Source organism: Eschscholzia californica, unplaced genomic scaffold (genome assembly GCF_041429995.1).
Source record: "Eschscholzia californica isolate CP2 unplaced genomic scaffold, dmEscCali1.0.p SCAF_1, whole genome shotgun sequence".
Lineage (NCBI taxonomy): Eukaryota > Viridiplantae > Streptophyta > Magnoliopsida > Ranunculales > Papaveraceae > Eschscholzia > Eschscholzia californica.
The window spans coordinates 78,652,085-78,674,387 of NW_028238198.1; the positions used below are offsets into that span (position 1 = coordinate 78,652,085).

Genomic DNA, 22,303 nt, shown 5'->3' on the forward strand with positions numbered 1-22,303 from the left:
AGTTCATTAAGTTGCAAGTATATTAATTAGGAAAGTTTCTTTATATTGTACTAAGTTTCTTAGTCTTTTATTTTGGTGTTATTTTTCAGATGGCTCCTAATTTATGACCGAATTCCAGTCTAATCTCTATCTTTAAGGAAACATTGAAATAAACCCCTTTTTTGTATTTTTTTTTGGTTAGAACTCGGTTAGAATTAGTATCTTTTCTTACAATGTTAACTTTAATTTGTATATGCATTTAAAAGATCCTTGAGATGTTAAGGTAGACATCAATGTCTGATCTCTCTCTGGAAATCGTCCCCATCCACCACCATCGTCGTTATCCGCTACCGTGAAACCCGGAGATATAACCCATACAATATTGAACGTTTTACTTGAGGATAACGACCGTGAAACCCGGAGATATAACCCATACAATATTGATCGTTTTACTCGAGGCGTAACATTCTGCTTTTTAAATTTCAGCAATGCCAAAATATATCTATGATGTGATGATATCAGAAGGAAAAACCACTTCAAGATAAAATCAGACCTAGTTATTGACAGTAAAAGCGAGAACGTAACGAATTTTCCGAAAATCACCCATATGTCGATCGTAGCATACCTCGTCTTTTGACATAATGCTACAAACATTTAGAGGAATGGTAGAAAGTCTTTAGTGTGACGGCCTTCATTTCTCGTTAGTGCGTTTGACATTTGTGCACACTCTCCGTCCGAATTAGCCTGCAAAAGTAATATGTCAAACAATACAATAGCTAAAAAGACAAACCATAAGAAAATTGAAATTATATTGACTATAAGCTACTATTGCAATAAGTATATGCAAATAATAAAAGCTACAAGGCTAAGAAATTCAATGATTCTTCGGTTGCCCACTATTTTGAAGAAAAATTTATTGGAAGGATAACATCATCCTTTTCTAGCATGTATGCTTGTTCAAGACAATAACATTTAGGCCCATGTGACGGAGGCAACCTAAATATCTGTACATGACATATTACAATGTATATGAACATACGAAAAGGTATGGGCCACCAACAATATCAACTAGACTTGACAAAGCGGCGGCCACACTAGGCGTCAAGCAGGGTTAATATAACTTCACCAAAATCAAGGGAAAGATTGTGTTATGCGTAAAACAGGTCATAACCTACTGGCGCTAGATCGACCTCACAACACAAACCAGCCCAATAGTACTGTATACAGCGATACATAATAAAACCGAAATCACTGAATCATTCTCGAGGTACTCAGTCGTAAGTGAGGCGCCTACAGCAATAATGTCGCCCGCCTTTAGAATCTCCCCCTAAATAAACCCAAGGGAGATTTTATAGGGCCCCCTCATTTTTGTTAAAAGGCCTCCCCTCAGTGATAATTTAGCAAGTAAAATGGTTCATGGGGAGGCCTTTTAACAAAATTGGGGAGGCCTTATAAAATTTCCCTAAACCCAATTATTTACCCTCATACTCTGGAACTGAACTTGATGAGGAGAGGGGAATAGCAGAAACAAACCTTCGAGCTTCCAATTTGGACTCTTTTCTTTCTTCTTCTTCTTCTGTCTCGAAATCCTTCCAGGTATTAGAACTTTCATTATTCTCTCTCTCTCTCTTTGTAAAACTTTATCTCTCTTCATCTTACTGAGGTTGGGAAAGTTGGTTAGGGTTTCTAATTTGGCTAAAGTCGAAGTAATTTTGTTTTGCGAAATGGATAATCTTTATATTCTTGAGATTTAATGTTCTTGTTTTCTCATCTTCTAGACGATTGAAACCCAAACTGTTTCTCATTCTTAGCCATAGTTTCATTTGAGACGTGATTGATATATTGGGTAACTTAGAGCGATAAATATTGGGTTTCTTTTCTAAGTTTCACTTCTTTATCATTATAGTTTATCAGAAGCTTGTATAATGTAGTAGTACTGAAATTGTTCTGACGAACTTCGAAATGCATTTCCAAGTTGAAGACTTGTATTCTTCTGATTCATGTTTATTTCGATAGAACATAATTTATCTTATCATGTTGGATTGACATGGGTACCTTTGATCTAAAGCCAAACAAAATAGAAAAATATAAAAAAGGTATTGATATCGTTTTCTACTATATAACAAAAGACAACCTTCCCATTAGTGTAGGAACGTTTTGATGCAGGTTTAATGGTGAAACTTGAGATGGAAAGTTGAATAACGTCGATAGTTCAACAAATGCCATTACCTTCTTAAAAGAAAATCCTTACTATATAGATTTCTAAAACAGTATTGAACTTAATTGGTTGCTATTGTCCAAGTATTCCCACACCCAAGAAATGTTCCTTCTCTATTTGCAGAATCCGTGGTTTATGAAGTCAAAATTGCCCATCAGTGGTCAATTTGTTGTTAACTTAGTCTAGTATTCATTGTATAAGATTTGCATTTTTTTCTTCTAGCAAAAGGTGAAAGAAAGAAGAATTGTTGATAGAAAAAGCTGTGACATTGGATAGCAGATATGGTGGATGTATGGTGGTCTCTGCTAGGTGCTACTATTCCAGCCATTGTTGCAGGTCAAGCTTTAAGAATGAAGAGACGGCGAGCTGAAGAACAGAGGGTTCAAAGTGCTCGTGGTAGAGAGAAAAGCTCGGATGAAATCTTCGTCTGTGAGAGAGTATGTACATCGAAGAGAATGTTGAAGAAAGTAGGTGCATTCTCAAAGGACCCAACTCCCGATACTTGTGTTACTGTCTGTGGTGTATCTGAACTTGATGCTTGCTCTGATGCCTGTGCTCGAACTGTTTGCGTAAATCAACATCAAGTTCCTAACTGGAACGATATTTGTCTTCGAAGATGTCAAAGTGAGTGCCTTAAACTCAGTTCTTCTTATCGTTCTTAATGCTTTTAAAATTAATTAAACGGTATCTTGTAAACATCAACATTTTGGTTTAGTCCTGGCCAATTTTGAATTATGTAATACTTCATCTCCTCTAAATGTCATTGGGTTGGTTTAAAATGAGTTCCTAATTCTGTTTTAGGTATTCTTTGCTTGTTGTGGTAGAGTTATTTCTCTCTCACAAGTCACATCTGTTCTTTAGATCAAGTTTCTGACCAATTAAAAACCCTAAGAGTGAGATCTATATTTACTTCTTTGATTCCTAGAAACGAAACACTTGGAACTTCAAATTCAGATGTGCATATTTTCTGTGGAAATAACTCGCTTTTGTAATGTTTAAACTGGAATTAATGTTTAATTAGCTGTAGAACAGAACGGTAATGATCTACTATCGTTATCCTTATAGCCAATAACAGGGTTAGATATTGTAAAAACATTCGCGAAAAATTTATTCGATAGAAACTAAATGAACTCCAAACAATCAAAACGAGTAAACGAATTATTCAAACAATCCAAATAGCATAAACACATGTATTACACGAAATATTTATTAATAGTGAATAATAGTACAGGTATACTCGATGATAGCATCTCCGGAAGTAGCATTGAACCAGTAGGTCTTAACTGTTATAAACCCACGGGCTAACTTGAAATACCCAGTTCCTCCAACGATTGAAAGCTCACGATTCGGGTGGGTAATCGGGTTATGTGTCAGAACACTAAGAGTACTTCCTTTGAACCTGCATTCACTTGTGAAGACAAGGCTGATTCCCATAAACAAGGCAAGTTCTTTCTGCCCTGAAGACCCATATAGACCTTGGGCCCAACCCAAAAGTTCCGAGTTCGGGTCCGGTCCTGCTGTTAATGGGTCATCGATCACAAACACTGACCCGAAAGGAGTTGGGGATTTTTCTGAGCTGGGTGCTCCAGCAACCCTAATAGCGGTCGGATTGGTGCCACTAATAAAATCATGGAGGTAAAAGTGTAGTTTCGTTACCTTCTCTTGACCTGCACTTTTATAGGGTAATGTCTGACCTGCCCAATCTTGATATGCTTGTGTTTGTACCGTCACAACAACAATCAGGATTTGCACTAGCACAGTTTGAGCTTTAACTTGGATGATATCCATCTCTCTCTAAGGTATCTCTCTCTAAGGTATCTCTCTCTCTCTCTCTCTCTCTCTCTCTCTCTCTCTAGGGTATCTCTCTCTAAGAGTATCCTTTTGCAGAAAAGATATAGCTGTGCTTGGAGTGAGGGAGAAAGGGAGTAGTTATTGGGTTTAAGGAAGAAAAATGGCTTGAAAATGATGCTAATCTATATAATAAAGTATGATGTGTTAATTGGATTTTAATATTAATGTATGATTTGACTTTGAATTAGCACTTATTCCACTACTAATACTGATATAAAAGTCATATCAAATGAATATGTAAATTAGTAAATCGTAGTTTGAAAGTTATAAGGAAAACAGGGAACCTCTAGCAAGATCTGGTGAGATAGAGTAGACAAATCTAGCCGGAACCTCCTCCTTAGGCTATTCAGATAAGGTATTGTCGGAGTAGGTAACTACTAGCTGGAGCTTTCTGGTGGAAGTAACTAGATAGGAGGTAATCAGAGTAGATGACTTCTGGAGTGTTAAGTAGAGAGGAAGTGTGAGTGATTTCGAGCGAGAGAGTCTCATCCTTTGCAAGAGTGAGGCTTCCTCTATTTATAGAGTTTAGAGGAGAGTAACTACTCTTGGAGCGTAGGTTTGTTAGATCCGCAATGGTAGGACCGCACTACAGTGCGTTCGTAGTTGTTGATCTCTCGAGAGGGCATCTCAACCCAACGATGCTTGCCACCTTAGTATGCCCGTTGCCAATAAAAGTGGTCTACTACTACTTTAAAGTAGCGCAAGACTCGGTTGATTCCAACTTGTAATGAAATGCTAGGATTGGGCTAACTCAATCTCTAACGATCTAGCCACCTGGGCGTGCAACTAGCTGGAACGCGAGTGGGATCACATGGTAGACCAGGTCTGACATGACAGAAGCGTGGGCTTGAGCAAGCACACTAGGCTTTCTGGGCCTACGAGGCGTGTTGGACTTGCTAGGTGAAGGGCTTCCTTGTTAGGCCAGCAAAGCTACTGAAGGCACACCTCTCATGTTGTGCGAGGATGTACACATAAGGAATGCCCAATGCTATTTTGCTTGCACTAGACCAACGTACTATTTTTGGCCATTACAATCAACATTATTAATAATTAATTGTCATTCATCACTTGCTTTACTGATTAGTCTTGATATGTTTGCTATCTGAGTGCACCAAATGTTGAGGTAAATATAGCGTAAACATAAATTCACATTGCATACAAAAGTATGGGTTAGGTAATCAAGGAAGCACGTCGCTAGATATGATCTGCCAACTAAATTTGAGGTAGTATCGTGGTCTGATTATATCACCTAAGTTTGTATTAACAAAATATTGTGTATTAGTTTAAAAGATTGAAAGGCCATGTACTAGAGGTTTCAAAAAGAAAATGTACTAGAAGTTTTCTAGGTTTTTTTTTTATAAGTATGCAGCCCACGTTCCATAGGGTTCATTACTAAGTTGATATAAAGTTTTTGGAAGTACCCAAAATGTTTTTTTCCTCACAATATTGATATTACTGATGCTTTTTAACTATATGATGCGAAAAAGGTTTTGGAATATCAATCTCGTTAATTAGTAACATTTGCTCTAGTATGTTAGTAGGTACCGTTTACTTATTAAATAACAAGCTGAAGGAAGGACAAAACAAATAATTTAAGATATTGACGAGCGATTTATTCAAACAATCCAAGTAAAAAACCAGATAATTACGAGGTGTCAACTTAATAGTGAATAACAGTACACCAATACTCAACGATGGCATTTTTGGCAGTAACGTTGACCGAATAAGTCTTAGCATATATAAAGCCACGGGCTAATTTGAAATATCCAGTTCCACCTACAATCGAAAACTCACGGACAGGTTTGAGAATCGGGTTACGGGACAGAACAGTAAGAGTACTCCCTTTGAACCTACAATCATCACTTGTGAAGACAAGGCTGGCTGCCATGACCAAGGACGTTTCGTTCATTCCTGAGAAGACATTTAGACCTTGGGCTTGACCCAGAGGTTTCGAATTCGGATCGGGTCCTACTGTTAATGGGTCATCCATCACAGCGAGTGAACCGAAGACAGTTGGAGAGTTGTTTGCACCGGGTGCCTGAGCGACCATAATAGTCGTCGGATTGTCGCCACTAGCCCTATCATGGAAGTAAAAATGTAGTTTGGTAATCTTCTCTTGAGCTACACTCTTATAAGGTAATGTTTCACTTGCCCAATTGGAATAGGCTTGTGTTTGTACTATTACAACAACTAAGAATTGCACTAGCACAAGTTGGGCTTTAACTCTAATGATACCCATCTTTCTTTCTTTTTCTCTCTCTCTCTCTCTCTCTCTCCTCTCTATCTAGGAGACCTTTTGCAGGGAAAATATTGTTATGCTTATTGTAAGTGAGAGATAATAAGGGAGTACTTATAGATTAACAAATACATAAACAATACTAGTAACACCAATTCTAACACAAATAATAACAATAGTAGCTTATCATTTCCATCTAAAATATATAGTTTAGTAACAATAATAGCAAGAATGTATATTATCAATTAGATTGGAAACGATTTGATGATTTCAGTCCAATAAGGAAATGCTACCTTCCCAATATAATATGAAAACACGGGGGATTTACATATCAAGCGGTTGGGGCGCTTATATAAAAGTCTCCGCGAATAAGACTTAGGTGTCGTTTGACAACACTAAAGTGAGTTATCTTTTTTGCTTATTTAAGTAGAAATAAAAAAAGTTAGTTTGGTAACGTAAAAAATTTCGATTTCACTTAAGTTAAAACTGAGTTTCTTTTAAAGTTCGTATTTTTAGCGTTTAAGTTCAAAGTTAAGTAACTTAGCTTCAACATATACACGAATTTTACTTTACCAAAATATTCTCTTTGTTTATTTCCGCTCCACCACCACAACTAAACTACTTCCACACCGTTGTACCACTATATACCTCCACCAACCACCACCACCACACCTCAAACTTCCACCACCATTGTATCTCAACCACCACCACACCTCCGCCACTATCGTACCTCCACCACCACCACTATCCCCTACTTCCATTGTACCTCCACCACCACGACCATACTTCCACCACCGTCGTACCTCCACCTCCATCAACACCATCCCTATACATCCACCAGCACCATCCTAAACCTCCAATATCACCACCATCAGACCTCCACTACCGCCATCCCATACCTCTACTATCACCACAATCATACCTCCACCACCACCACCACCACTGCCACCACCACCTTCATACCTCCACCACTATATCCCTACCACCGTACCTCCACCACAATCACCTCTTCCAAAGAGTAATCATAAAAAATCATAAATAAATTTTATTGAAATCAAGTATCTTTATGAGAAAAAGAAAATAGAAAAGTAAATTACATTACCAAACTAACTTTTTGATTTTTGTACTCATAAGCAATATTTTTGCAAAACATACTAATGACAATTTCTTACTTTTTGTAGCAAAAGAACTTTTACTACAAGTAAAAGTACTTATACTTTTTGTTGCCAAACTACATCAAATGAAAATTGACTAAGAAGTCATCTTTATTTCTGGAGTGAAAATTTAGTTGGTTGTAAATTATCTAATCTTCATCTTCACCTCTGACCACCACCACAACTTCCGACTATCGGTCACATATTTTCTCTTTCTCTTCTCGTGCTCATCATCTCTCTTGTTCTCTCTCTCTCTCTCTCTCTCTCTCTCTCTCTCTCTCTCTCTCTCTCTCTATATCTCTATCTCTCTCGTGGTCGAGCGACAACGAGATGTAAGTGATCGGTCGAGCGCGAACCATTTTGTGGTATGCCGGTCACGAAACCCTCGACCCAGTTGCACAGAAACCTCGACGAGGATTCGAAACCGTCATCGAGGTCCCCTTTCTCTCAAATGAGAGGGGTTTTGATGAAGGAAATTCTTTCCTTTGCAAGAAAACTGAGAGAAATAGAGAGGAAAAAAAGACGAAAGATATTCTAAATGGTCGGAAGTGGGAGACGAAGATTATGAGAAAAAAAATTAAGTTTCAGATTTAAAATGAAGTTACCCTTAGATCAAATCTAATTGACCAAAGTCTTTGTTACCAGAAAAATAATGTGAATGCGCAAAAACCGAATGCTAATGTGAGTATATTTGTGGAGACGTAGACACTCGGATCTAAACCGTACATTTTCTGTGTAGTTGATGACGATACAGTAAGATGATGATAATAATGGTGGTGACAAAGAGAGAGAAAATGAAGAGAGGAAAAGGATATGGAGGGACAGGAGAAAGAGTAACTAGACAACCAATAAATATCGGAGTTGTGTCTAAATTTAAAGGTTAAATACAGTAGATGAGAAGTATTTCACTCGCATATGCAATCACATCTTCATTTTGATCTAAGATATTTAGCAATTGTGCTATTTAGCACCTTCAGTTAATAACAGAATCAATCTTTAATATAACAAGAGAGATTTAGTCAAAACTCCCTACAAATTTTTTGTTTTGGTGAAAAAAGACCACTAAATTTTTTTTAGTCTTCAGTTTCCTAAGTATATTTTTAATTTGCAAAAACTTTGCAGCACTTTGCGACAACTTTGCAACACCTTGCGATACCTTTGCAACAACTTTACAACAACTTGCAACAACTTTACAACAGCTTTGCAAAAAATATTGAGTTTTTAACCAAACAAAATACAAATAGTTAGGGGTTTTAACAAAAAAATAAATATAAATTTTGGGTTTTTGACTAAAAAAAATGTAACTTGGTTTTTAACTAATAAATATTTAAAAATTGGGTCTTGGGCCCAATCTCCTGTTATAACAATACCGATAAATAAGGGCCATTATATAAACTCCATTGTTCCGACTGGAAGGTATTTAAAAAAATTGGTTTATTTTATTTTTCCTTCATTATACGTTTTTTTTGGAGTACTCAGTCTCCTATCTTTTCTATCTTTACCCACCTAACCATTGCCATGATGTGTAGGCATGATCTTTTTTTTTTGTTGCAAGGTAGGCATGATCTTTATAACTAAAATACACTAGTGACTAGTCATACTGATACATGCCAGGAGAAAATGATTAACCAGAATTTGATCAAATAACAAACTCAATGAACTCCAAATAAACACAAAACGAAACAATTTATTTGGACAATCCAATTATTTGATCACATTTAAGACGAAATCATATATACATGAATAAACATACGAGTACTTTTTCCATCTAGTAGTGAATAATGGTACAAGTGTACTCCACGATGGCATCTTTGGCAGTAGCATTAACCCAATATGTCTTAGCATTTATAAACCCATGGGCTAACTTGAAATACCCGGTTCCTCCCGTGATTGGAAATTCACGAACCGAGTGGGTGATCGGATTACGGGTCAAAACACTGAGAGTACTCCCTTTGAACTTGGATTCGCTTGTGAAGACTAAACTGACTCCCATGACCAAAGTCAGTTCTTTCTGTCCTGAAGACCAGTACAGACCTTGTGCTTGACCTAGAGTTTTAGAATTCGGGTCGGGTCCTGCTGTAAATGGGTCATCAATCACATATACTGACCCAAAAGAAGTTGGAGATTTTGTTGTAGTGGGGGCTTCAGCAACCTTAATAACCGTTGGATTGTTGCCACTAAAAGTATCATGGAGATAAAAATGGAGCTTTGTTATCTTCTCTTGATTTGCACTTTGATATGGTAATGTCTCACCTGCCCAATCTTTATAAGCTTGTGTTCCTGCCATCAAAACAAGCATGAATTGTACCAGTACAAGCTGACCTTTCACTTTGGTGATACCCATCTCTCTCTCTCTCTGTATCTCTCTCTAATAGACTTACTTTAGGAGGTAAGGATGTGCTTCCAATTGAAAGAGAATGGAGTACTTATTATTGTGTAGAAAAATTTGACTACTTAGTAGATAATTTAGGTTTTTTTAACATAATATTTGACTTGCAAAATATATGGGTTATTTCCTTCATTGACCCTTAAATTAGGCCAGCGCTTTGGGGAAAGCTAAATAGTTTTCGGGGTGTGAAGACTTGGTAAAAAATTAGTCAATTTTGTTTGACAATTTTATTTAGGGGGAAAGCAAAATACTTCTCCACCTCAGCTCTCTCTCTCCACCTCACCTCACTCTCTCTCCACCTCACCTCTATCTTCTCCGATTAGGTCGCGGGCCAGAAAATTTTCCGGACGGCGACCATAAAAAAAAAAAAAAAAAAAATTCACTCGCTCTCTCTCTCTAGAAACTCCGGCGAAGGGGTTTCCCTTCGCCGGAGTTCCGGTCTGTTCTTCAACAGACCGATCTGGTCTGTTGAAGAATAGACCAGATCTGTTCTTCAATAGACCGGAACTCCGGCGAAGGGAAACCCCTTCGCCGGAGTTTCTAGAGAGAGAGAGAGAGAGTGAAATTTTTTTTTTCATGGTCGCCGGCCGGAAAATTTTCCGCCCGCGACCTAATCGAAGAAGACAAAGAGGTGAGGTGGAGAGAGAGTGAGGTGAGGTGGAGATAGAGTGAGGTGAGGTGGAGTGTTTTTTTTATTTCCCCTTAAAATTTATTTCCCCGGAAAATTTCTAAAATTCTACATATTCCCTTTAAAATTTCACACCCCGAAAACTATTTAGCTTTCCCCAAAGCGCTGGCTTTAAATTATGATCAACTTTTGGCTTGGCTCCTTAAGTTGCATAAATGTCAGAGTTGACCCCCTAAGAAATAAGAGATGAATGAAGGTATAAAAAATGTGAAATGATAAAGTTACAAAATATTTTGACAAAAAAAGGTTTCCAGCTGATGTGGCGGGTGTGGTTTCAAACTTTGACCAAATCTAGGCCGTTGAGAGATGAAAATCACAACCGCCACATCAGCTGAGAACTTTTTTTGTCAAAATCTTTTGTGATTCTAGCATCTCTCTAAAAAAATACGAAGGAGGGTCATCTTGGCATTTGTGTAAACAGTAAACTCATGGAATGACAAGGGAAGTTGGTCATACTTTAAGAAGTGAATCAGAAATAACCTAAAATATATAAAGGTTATCCCATCTTATTTTTTCCATTAGGAGTTTGTCAAAGTCATAGGAATTTTTTCCAGTAGACACAAATACTTTTTGCAAAGTAGCTATACGGAGCATGTAGTAAAAATTGGAGAGTAGACGGTAAAATAGGCATTCCCTATAATAAAAACCAACTTCAATCACACTTTCAATAAAAGAAAATCTAGTCACATCAAATCAAATAAGTAAACTAAAATTCAATAGTGAGACTTCTATATAAGCACGTATTTTTATTAGTCACTTGGAAGCATTTTCAGTATTTAAATAAATTATTTATTAAAATATGAGTAACTTTAATCGATATGGTAGGCAGTCCATTGTCATTTGTGTAACGAATCAGTCTCAAGGCATTTCTATCCACGTCTAGTGGTCGTTAGTGTAAGTCAAGCATGAAGACTAAAATTAAGAAATGAATAATCCAAATCGCTAAATTTGAAATATCATAACAGATATATTATTATCTAAAATAAATCAATTTGAAATCATATAAGTTTTTCTTTTGTTACAAAAATCATTAAGTCATGATCTTAGCAAAATATTGTACTATTACTTTAAAAGTACATGTTGTCCACATTTTTGTATTTTTATATTTGATGGGAATGGACTTCAATTGATGGCATGAAAATATAAATTTATCTTTTGGCTTTATTTACTCTTATAAAAATAATAAGAAAATTTCCAAAGAATGGACATTTCAACTAAATCATTGAAGTTTTAGCGAAAATGGAAGTATTGTCCCTAGTTCTCTATGGTGAGCCAATATCTTTGTCGATACTGATGCTTCACTAGTAATTAGCATTTCATTTCATATAAGAGCATGACTATGACTATCTAGATCAGTGTACTTTCTTTTGTGTCTTTTATGATCAAAATTAATGTTGAGGCTCATAATGTGACATCTTCTGCTCTTTTTTTTTTTAATTTTGATGAAGAACATCTTCTGCTTAGAATTCCAAAGTCACAATTTCTTCTTTTTCTTTTCTTTTTTTGAAGTCCAATGTCACACGTATACATGGACAATAAATTCAAAAATAATCAAAAGAGACACCAAAGTCCCTTCTTTCTGCTATGAAAACAAATATAGACTATCCGCTCGCTCCAGCCCCAAAAATTCAGGGTTTGGGTCGGGTCATCTGTCACTAACACTAACCTATAAAAAGTTGGGGACTTTTGTGCCATGTACTTCAACAACCTTAGCATCCGTCGGATTGCCTAGTCTGCCAGAGTGACTAGTGGACATGGATAGGGGAAACACATCCATCCAGAGTCAACTTTTTATTTTTCATATATTGTATGAGTAAATATGTATCTCATTTTATATATGCCTAGTTTGAACTTTGAAGGCTGATCGGCCTAAGTCAATCCCTTTAAGGGGGTTGGGGTTAGATCATTCATGGGCTAAAAAAGTGTTAAAAAATGATTTTTTTTTATGTTATTATTTTTCGATGGCCTTTTTTTCCTATCCAAATTTTGGGTTTTTCATTCATTTACACTAAAACACTTCAAGGATTGATCAACTAATTATAAAAAAGATATGTATACCTAGACAAATTATAAAGGCAATAAATTGAAGGAATCCAACTACTAACTACCTAAAAAATATGTATAAACTTTGGTCAATTCATTTACATGTTACTCTAATATAGAGGCAGAAAACTATATCTTAATTTACTAGTAATCCGAAAAGAGAAATAGACAAAGAGAAAGAAAACACCTATTTGAAGATTATTTGAGCAAAAAACAAATTGAAAGTGGAAAAAATACTGATAATCTCCCAAACCCCTGAAGTGTACATGTATGTTGTTGTTATGTCGTTGTTGGTGTAATATTGACATATCGTTCGATAATTCTGCGAGAGGTGCCATAAAAGTTACGTATTTATTTAATATAGTTTCATAAATTTCATTAGTGTGCTTACTATGAATGATCATCTTGTGCAAGATGGCATAAGAAATACCTAATGGTGTAATATTATTAAGGGCACCCACCGAGACTTCATGGACTCGGCAACAGCCACACTCGGCCAACACAAACAAACACACCCGGCCAACTAAATCTATGATTTCATGTACACAATTAGTTAAGATCTTAGATAGAGTTTGTTTATATTTCATGTATCTCCCATGTAACCCTAAATGTAATCTCTATATAAACACATATGATATCAATACAAAACTAACCGAGTATTTCAAACTCTCTGACTCTATCTTCTTTACTCGATCTCTCTCGGTTTTATACTTACTTAAGATTGATTTACAATTCTACATGGTATCAGAGCCTATACACATATTTTTTTTCGATCCTCCTTTGCAACTATGTCTTCCAGTGATGGTGTTATCTCTTCCGCTGCCCAAACCACACAAGTTTTTGATGTCCACCACTCCGATTCACCCACCACCGTTTTAATCACCCCATTGCTCTCAGGAGATAACTATGCCTCCTGGTCTCGTGCTATGACAAAGGCCCTTCGAGCCAAGGATAAACTTGGCTTTGTTGATGGCACCATTGTCAAACCCACGTCTCCTACGGAGCTACATTCATGGTCTCGTTGCAACGACTTGGTTGCGAGTTGGATTCTCAACTCCGTTTCACCGGACATTCAATCTTCCATTTTATATGATGAGTCCGCGGCTGAAACTTGGAAGAATCTTTATGAACGTTTTTTTCAAACTAACGCTCCAAAGATATTTCAACTCAAGAGAGCTATTTCCTCTTTGAAACAAGAGGGTTTGGATGTTTCGACGTATTTCACTCAACTCAAATCCTTACAGGATGAACTTCAATCTCTCATGACTGTCGAACCATGCATTTGTACTCATGGAAAGTCCATCATTGATCGCGTCAACCAAGAACGAGCCATGGAGTTCCTTCAAGGACTCCATGATAGATTCTCGGCCATACGCAGTCAGATTCTGCTCATGGATCCATTTCCGTCTATTTTGCGTATACACTCCCTTGTTAAACAAGAGGAGGTACAACAAAATATCGTGAATTCCAACTCTCATGGTTCCGAAGCCGCTACCTTGGCTGTTAGTAATGGTGGTCGTTCGGATCGGAATGATCAAACTCGTCCCAAACGACAACGTCCCTATTGCGATTACTGTCATATGCATGGACATGTGAAATCGACTTGCTATCAATTGAATGGTTACCCACCGAGATCAAGTCCAGCAGCTCGACCAAGGGGGCGCCCACAGCAGAATATGTTAGCTGCTCCTGTTCGACTCCGGAGCGGCTAAGCACATCTGTTCTTCTTTGTCACGTTTTACAAATTATGTTGATGCACCTCCTAATTATTTTGTAAGACTTCCCAATGGAACACGAATTCGTGTTCTTCACATTGGATCAATTTCATTCTCAAAATCATTTATTCTTAATGATGTTTTACATATTCCGGATTTCAAAATCAATTTGATTTCAGTATCCGAAATAACTACTTCTTTAACATGTGAAGTGTTTTTTAACTCTACCTCGTGTGTCTTTCAGGACCCAGCGACGGGATTGACGATTGGACTTGGTGATCGATCGGAAGGACTCTACTTTCTTCGCACGGACCCTAGAATTTGTTCCATTTCCCGTTTTTCTAGTAGTAGTAGTCATGTTTCTTTTAATGTTTGGCATTGGCGATTGGGACATCCGTCGCTTTCTCGTTTTAAGTATTTACGTTCACATCTACCTTGTATGAAATCTATTTCTATTAATGAGAATAAACCGTGCGACATTTGTCCTTTATCTAAGCAAACAAGATTACCATTTCCGAATAGTATTTCAGTTACTACACGTCCATTCGAACTAATCCACGTCGACCTATGGGGTCCATTTTCCGTTTTATCACACTCCGGTTGCCGTTATTTTTTAACGATTGTTGATGACTACTCTAGGTGTACTTGGTTATTTCTCCTTCCAAATAAATCGGATACATCAAAATTTATTATTAATTTTACGAAATTTGTTTCCACTCAATTCAACACTAATATCTCACATATAAGTTCGGGTAATAGTTCCATTTTGATTCCTAAAATTCAAATTGTTCGTTCCGATAACGGTTCGGAATTTCTCAACCACACTTTACAATCTTGGTTTCTCAATCAAGGTATTCATCATCAAACTTCTTGTACGCACACCCCTCAACAAAATGGGGTGGTAGAGCGTAAGCATAGACACATCTTAGAGGTGGCTCGTTCCCTCCGACTTCAATCCAATCTCCCTCTCTCCTTTTGGGGAGAGTGTGTACTTACGGCGGTCTATCTAATAAACAAGTTACCAACCCCAATTCTTCATGGCAAGTCTCCACATGAAAAATTGTTAGGTACACCTCCCACATTGAAACATCTTAGAGTGTTTGGATGTTTATGTTTCTTTCGAAACCCTATAGTTAAGAATAAATTGGAACCTCGCGCCTCTCCGGGAATTTTTGTCGGGTATCCACATCGACAAAAGGGTTTTCGTATTTATGACTTGACCACTCGAAAAATTATAACTTCTCGTGATGTCTTATTTCACGAGGATCGATTTCCGATGGCTGCCGTATCATCTCCTTCTCCTCCTCCACCGCGGCCATACATCTCCATCAACGATGATGGCTCTTTCAATTTTCCGGCAGAACCGTCTTCATCTGCTCCCTGTATTGACATAACGAATTCAGCTACAGGCACCCACCCGACTACACACACACTCGGTGTTCCTCTCCCTTCTGGGCCTTCTTCTTCTCTGCGCACACCCCCGGCTTTGTCTGGGAATAATTCCACTACAGGCACCCACTCGGCTACCGAGCCCACACAGGAACCTTCCACTGGGCACCCACTCGTCCCACAGCCACCTGAGCATGTCTCTCGGGTACAACGTACTCGACGACCCCCTCCACATCTCTCTGATTATTTATGTAATACATCTTTATTATCACCTCCCATCAAAGACATTCCATATCCCCTGGTTAATTATTTTTCTCTTGATGCTTTTACCACCGCTCATAAAATCTTTCTTACATCCGTTCTTTCAACGGATGAACCTTCTTCTTTTACTCAAGCCATGAAGTCAACCCACTGGCGTGATGCCATGGCTAAAGAGATTTCAGCTTTAGAATCTAATGGGACTTGGTCAGTTGTAGATTTACCTTCCGGAAAGAGGCCCATTGGTTGTAAATGGGTCTATAAAATTAAATTTCGACCAGATGGTACTATTGATCGCTACAAGGCTCGACTCGTAGCCAAGGGATACACTCAGATAGAAGGTCTGGATTACCATGACACCTTCGCCCCAGTTGCCAAATTAGTTACGGTCCGTATCCTTCTATCTATTGCAGCCGTCAAAGGTTGGACACTTCATCAACTCGATGTCAACAATGCTTTTCTTCAAGGAGATCTCCATGAAGAAGTATACATGAAACTTCCTCCTGGTTTTTCAAAACAGGGGGAGTCCAAAGTTTGTCGATTACGAAAATCTCTTTATGGACTTAAACAAGCCTCTCGTCAGTGGTTTTCGAAATTTTCGTCTGTCCTCATTAAAAAGGGTTTCACCCAATCTCTTTCCGATTACTCACTCTTTTCCTATCACACTTCTACCACTTCAATTTATGTTCTGGTTTATGTGGACGATATTATTATTACTGGAAATAATAATTCGGCCATCTTGGAACTCAAGAAATTTCTCGATACAACATTTTCACTCAAAGACCTCGGTCGACTTCAATATTTTCTAGGTATTGAAGTCTCTCGGTCTTCTAAAGGTATTTTTCTATGTCAAAGAAAATATACTCTTGATATTATTAACGATTCTGGTTTAACAGCTTCGCGTCCTTCCGGTTTCCCAATGGAACAAAAGCTTCGTTTGGGTCCCACGGATGGTACTCCTCTTCCTGACCCTTCTCCGTATCGTCGTCTCATCGGTCGACTTCTCTATCTCACTGTCACTCGTCCGGATATTAGTTATGCGGTTAATAACCTTAGTCAGTTTCTACAACATCCGACTAACATTCATCTTGATGCGGCCCATCGTATCCTTCGCTACCTCAAAGGTTCACTCAATTATGGTCTATTCCTTTCGGCCAACAGTAAGCTCCATGTCTCGGGCTACTGTGATTCTGACTGGGCTGGTTGCCCAACAACTAGAAGATCCACTACTGGATATTTCACTATGCTTGGGTCCAGTCCTTTATCCTGGAAATCCAAGAAACAACCCACCGTTGCTAAGTCTTCGGCTGAGGCTGAATATCGATCCCTTGCTAACCTCACTTGTGAATTACAATGGATCAAATCTCTCCTTAACGATCTGGGCATTAATCATTCCTCCCCAATGTCCGTCTATTGTGACAATCGTGCGGCACTACATATTGCCGACAACCCTGTTTTTCATGAACGAACGAAACATATTGAAATTGATTGCCATTTCGTTCGTGAGAAGATCAAAGACAACACAATTTCTCCACACTTCACACCGACAGCTGATCAACTTGCAGACATATTTACAAAACCTCTCGGTGTCGAAGCCTTCAAGAAGACAATTGGCAAGTTGGGCCTCGTCTCCATCTCCGCTCCAACTTGAGGGGGAGTATTAAGGGCACCCACCGAGACTTCATGGACTCGGCAACAGCCACACTCGGCCAACACAAACAAACACACCCGGCCAACTAAATCTATGATTTCATGTACACAATTAGTTAAGATCTTAGATAGAGTTTGTTTATATTTCATGTATCTCCCATGTAACCCTAAATGTAATCTCTATATAAACACATATGATATCAATACAAAACTAACCGAGTATTTCAAACTCTCTGACTCTATCTTCTTTACTCGATCTCTCTCGGTTTTATACTTACTTAAGATTGATTTACAATTCTACAAATATCTTCTTAAGCAAAGAATTAAGTTAGGATTAAGAATAAAATAAAACTTTGTTATACATGTACACGGAAAAACTCATCTTTATATATTTTAATAGATATCAAACTGAATGGGTTTATATAACAGAAAGAAAAAATATTAAATGGGCTCCAAATAATCAAAAGAGAAACCAATTTGTTCGAACAATCCAATTACCAATCTCAATCACAAGATTAGAATAATTTTAGTACCATGTCATAAGATGTATGATGTATCAATAGTTATAGAAGCACACATTGAGGGTATTTTTTTAACTAATAGTGAACAATGGTACAATTATATTCGACGATGGCATCTCCATTAGTGGGATTAAACCAATAGGTCTTGGCGTTGATAAACCCACGGGCCAACTTGAAATGCCCGGTTCCTCCAACAATCGAAAACTCACGTTCCTTGTGGGTAACTGGGTTACGGGTCAAAACGCTAAGAGTACTCCCTTTGAACTTGCACTCACTTGTGAAGACAAGACTGATACCCATGACTAAGGCCCCTTCTTCCTTTGATGAAGACCAGTATAGACCTTGAGCTCGACCCAAAAGTTCAGAATTTGGATCGGGTCCTACTGTTAATGGGTCATCAATCACAACCACTGACCCAAAAAAAGTTGGGGAATTTTTTGTGCTGGGTGCTTCAGCAACCTTAATAGCAGTTGGATTATTGCCACTAATAGTATCATGGAGGTAAAAGTGTAGCTTTGTTACCTTCTCTTGATCTGCACTTTTGTAAGGTAATGTCTGACCAGCCCAATCTTGATAGGATTGTGTTTGTACCACTAAAACAAGCAAGAATTGCACTAGTATAACTTGTGCCTTAACAATGGTGATACCCATCTTTCTTTCTCTCACTACTCTCTATCTAAAAGGCTTCTCCTTTGCAGTGAAAATGTAGTTGTTCTTCTAATTGAGAGAGAGGGCAGTACTTTATAGTCTATAAATGTGGGAAAATGACTATTGAAAGATAAATTATATCTTTAACAAAGCATGAGATATTAACTTATTTGTTAGTTGGGGTTTCTTTTCTATTTGTGATTTGACTTGGGATTTAAGTATTTATCAAACTTTTTCAACTACTAATAATATCATAACAAATAGATCAAACAAACGAACAAATTTTTGAAATCCAAAGTTTAAGAAATGGACCAGATCAATATACTCTTTTGCACGTAGTTTTATTGAGTTTTTTTTTACTTGTAATGAAGTTACTATAAACGTGCACCAGACATTGGTGTAGGTCGCAAGTGAAAGTAAAATTATATTTTTTTTTTTAGTTTAACTAAAATTATATCGACTATGGAAGAACAATTTGCCATTCCAATAAGCATAGCAATAAAAGTCATTTGACAACTAAATTTATGCTAAACAATATCATTGCCTCAACAAATGAATTTGAATTAAAATAAGTTGGTATAACCAAAATATTGTAATAATTTAATAGAACATGGATTGCACGTTCTCGCACAAAAACATATACTACGTTCTTATGAATGATCTACACGTTGATGGGTGTTTTGACTAGTTAAGGTGTTACCACTTAGTCAAATGACATAATACTTGTACTGTTGTCAGAGTTGTGATAAATGAGCTAAATTTGGAGAAAAGCATAAATGACATAGAATAAAGTCGTTACATCAATCATCGGGAAATTTCAATATTTCATATGAAAAAAAAAAGACAATGAGAAAGAAAACACCTCCTTGAAGATTATTAGAGCAAAAAACGAATAGAAAGAGGAGGAAAACTGAGAATCCCCAACTCTAGAAGTATATATTTATGTGGTTGTTTTGTCTTTGTTGATGTAACATTCGCATATGGTTCGATAATTTTGTGCTGAGATGCGATAAGAATGGCGTATGTACTTAACATAACTTCATGGATTTCAATAGCGTGCCTAATAAGAATGATAATTCTATGCGAAATGAAATACCTAACTACCTATGTAATATCTTCTTGAGCAATGAATTAAGTAATTAGGATCTGGAATAAAATAGAACTTTGTCGTACATGTACAGCGAAAACAATCATCATATACTTTAGATATCAAATTGAATGGGTTTGCTTATGAAAAAAATATTGAATGGAGTTCATATAATCAGAAACCAATTTATTCGAATAGTCTAGTTACCAATCTGAGTCACAAGATCATAATAGTTTTAATACATGTCATAAGATGTATGATGTGTCTATAGTTCTATAAGCACATACATTCAGGGTATTTCTTTTGAACTAATACACTGAATAATGGTACAAGTATATTCCACGATAGCGTCTCTAGCAGTAGCATTAAGCCAATAGGTCTTGGCGTTGATAAACCCGCGGGCCAACTTGAAATACCCAGTTCCTCCAACAATCGAAAACTCGCGTTCCGGGTGGGTAATCGGGTTACGGGTCAAAGCGCTAAGAATACTCCTTTTGAACCTTCACTCACTTGTGAAGACGAGACTGATCCCCATGACTAAGGTCCCTTCTTCCTGTGATGAAGACTAGTATAGACCTTGAGCTCGACCCAAAAGTTCAGAATTCGGGTCGGATCCTACTGTTTATGGGTCATACAAACACTGATCCAAAAAATGTTGGGGAATTTTTTTGGCCAGTGTTTTGGGGAAATAAGCAAAGTTTCCGGGACAATAAGTTTTGGGTGGAAACAAACTTTTTTTTGTTTCCTCCAAACATCTTTGTATTTGTCATTGTTTTAAGTTAAAGGTTCTGGGTTTTGTTTTGAAACATGGATTTAATTGTACACGCTAAACAAACTCATCAAGGGTTTTCATCAGTTAATAGCATTCACAAGGATTTATTCACTAATTCTAATAATTACATTGGAACTAGGGTTAGTATTAGGGTTTGTGCTAATTTCAGCTTAAGCAGCACCAACTGTGTTTCTATGAAGGTTTTTCTAGGGTTTAATTCTTGTTGTTGTGTCTTATCTTGTGACTCCGAAATGAGAAAATTAAACAAGTTTGGGAAGAGTAGAAAAAGAAATGAAGTATTGGCAATGGATGTAAGTATTTAAAACTTGTTCTATTTGGGTATTCTTTTCTATTTATGAAGTAGAGGATTTTGGGTGTTCTTTTCTATTTGTGATTTGACTGTGGATGTAAGTATTCAAAAACTTGTTCAACTACCTATATAAATCTATGAATTCACACAAACAAATTAATTAATTAATTTATTAAAATCCAAAACTTAAACAAACGACCAGTTAGGTATTTAGGGTACTCTTTGGTAAGAAGTTTTATTGAGTCTTTTTTTATTTATAATAGAAATAGATTACTTTTAAAGAGTTATATTTACTAAATATTTGAACAATGGGTTTAATTTATGAATGTCATTCACTAAAATTATTCTTGAGAAGTTTCTATAAATGTGCTTCAGACGTTGATGTAAGTCGTGAGTAAAAAGTAAAATAATTGTAGAAATACATATTTGTCATTCAGATAAGCGTAACAATAAAAGTCATTTGACAACTAAATTTGGGCCATACAACCCTAATGTCATTGCCTAAACAAATCAACTTGAAATAAAAAAGTTAATATTAACAAAGTATTCTATTAGTTTAAAAGAACATGGATTATTGGATTGCACGTCTCATATAAATGATCTGCTCGTTTGATGAGATGTTTTGACTTCATTACTGTGATAGATTAGTATGGGAACAACAATCGCCTAGTAAATTGCTTAAGACTTAGTCAAAGGAATTCGCTTGTACTATTGTCAGAGTTCCACTTCCCCCACAAAGAACTAAGAGCATCTCCAATGGGACACTCAATCTCTAACACTTAGAGTGTCACACATGACTTTTTGGAGTTTTTGTTAAAAATCTATCTCCAATGGAACACTTTGTTAGACACTCTAATATGAGGTGGACACATTTATTATAGAGTGTCTAGAGAGAGAAACTCTAAAATGAGAGTGTCTACTTGAGACACTCTAAGTGTTATTTTTAAATTTCAACCAATAAAAAATCTTGCTTTTCAACTACTTTTTATCAATTGAATTGAAGAAGGACATGTGTATTAAGTATAGACACTTTAGAGATCTCCATTGGAGACCAACAAAAATTAGAGTGTCTCTATATTGACATTTTGGAAAGAGAATCTCTATTGGCCCTTGACAACTAGGACTTTTAGAGTGTTTGTTAGAGTGTCCCATTGGAGATGCTCTAAGTCTGGCGAAAATTGTAATTGATGGAGCATACTTTGTCGTTGGTCCTGTGAAGTGTGCCGAATTGTTTTCTCCTTTCGAACCCTAGTGTTCTATGTCATGTAAGAGCATACTTTGTTGATAGTCTCATTTATTTTGTATCATTATTTATGGCCTGAATCGACGACCTGAACTATCATATATAGTTATTATCATTATAACTAAAAGACATTGTGTCATACACGTAGGTTA

The 22,303-nt window shown here is 36.9% G+C and overlaps 2 protein-coding genes and 4 pseudogenes across 3 annotated transcripts; 2 read left to right on the forward strand and 4 right to left on the reverse strand.

The window, feature by feature from the left end:
- Positions 1 to 1,477: 1,477 nt before the first annotated feature.
- LOC147569512 (thionin-like protein) lies at positions 1,478 to 2,979 on the forward strand. 2 transcript variants are annotated; one of them, XM_086655998.1, is made up of 2 exons: positions 1,478 to 1,575; positions 2,420 to 2,979. In XM_086655998.1, the coding sequence occupies exon 2, from the start codon at positions 2,479 to 2,481 to the stop codon at positions 2,857 to 2,859; it is 381 nt and encodes a 126-aa protein (XP_086512124.1). In that variant the 5' UTR covers positions 1,478 to 1,575; positions 2,420 to 2,478; the 3' UTR covers positions 2,860 to 2,979. The 2 variants fall into 2 exon arrangements, with proteins under 2 accessions (XP_086512124.1, XP_086512125.1); XM_086655999.1 differs by having other exon boundaries at positions 1,492 to 1,575; positions 2,477 to 2,979.
- A 304-nt stretch (positions 2,980 to 3,283) lies between these two features.
- LOC147569513 (dirigent protein 23 pseudogene) lies at positions 3,284 to 3,995 on the reverse strand (annotated as a pseudogene).
- A 1,624-nt stretch (positions 3,996 to 5,619) lies between these two features.
- On the reverse strand, positions 5,620 to 6,287 carry LOC147569514 (dirigent protein 21 pseudogene; annotated as a pseudogene).
- A 2,818-nt stretch (positions 6,288 to 9,105) lies between these two features.
- On the reverse strand, positions 9,106 to 9,771 carry LOC147569515 (dirigent protein 23 pseudogene; annotated as a pseudogene).
- Positions 9,772 to 13,346: 3,575 nt separating this feature from the next.
- Positions 13,347 to 14,270, forward strand: LOC147569516 (uncharacterized). The gene has a single exon (XM_086662929.1). It carries the CDS (start codon positions 13,347 to 13,349, stop codon positions 14,268 to 14,270), a length of 924 nt encoding a protein of 307 aa, XP_086519055.1.
- Positions 14,271 to 17,995: 3,725 nt separating this feature from the next.
- On the reverse strand, positions 17,996 to 18,787 carry LOC147569517 (dirigent protein 23 pseudogene; annotated as a pseudogene).
- Between the last annotated feature and the right edge of the window lie 3,516 nt (positions 18,788 to 22,303).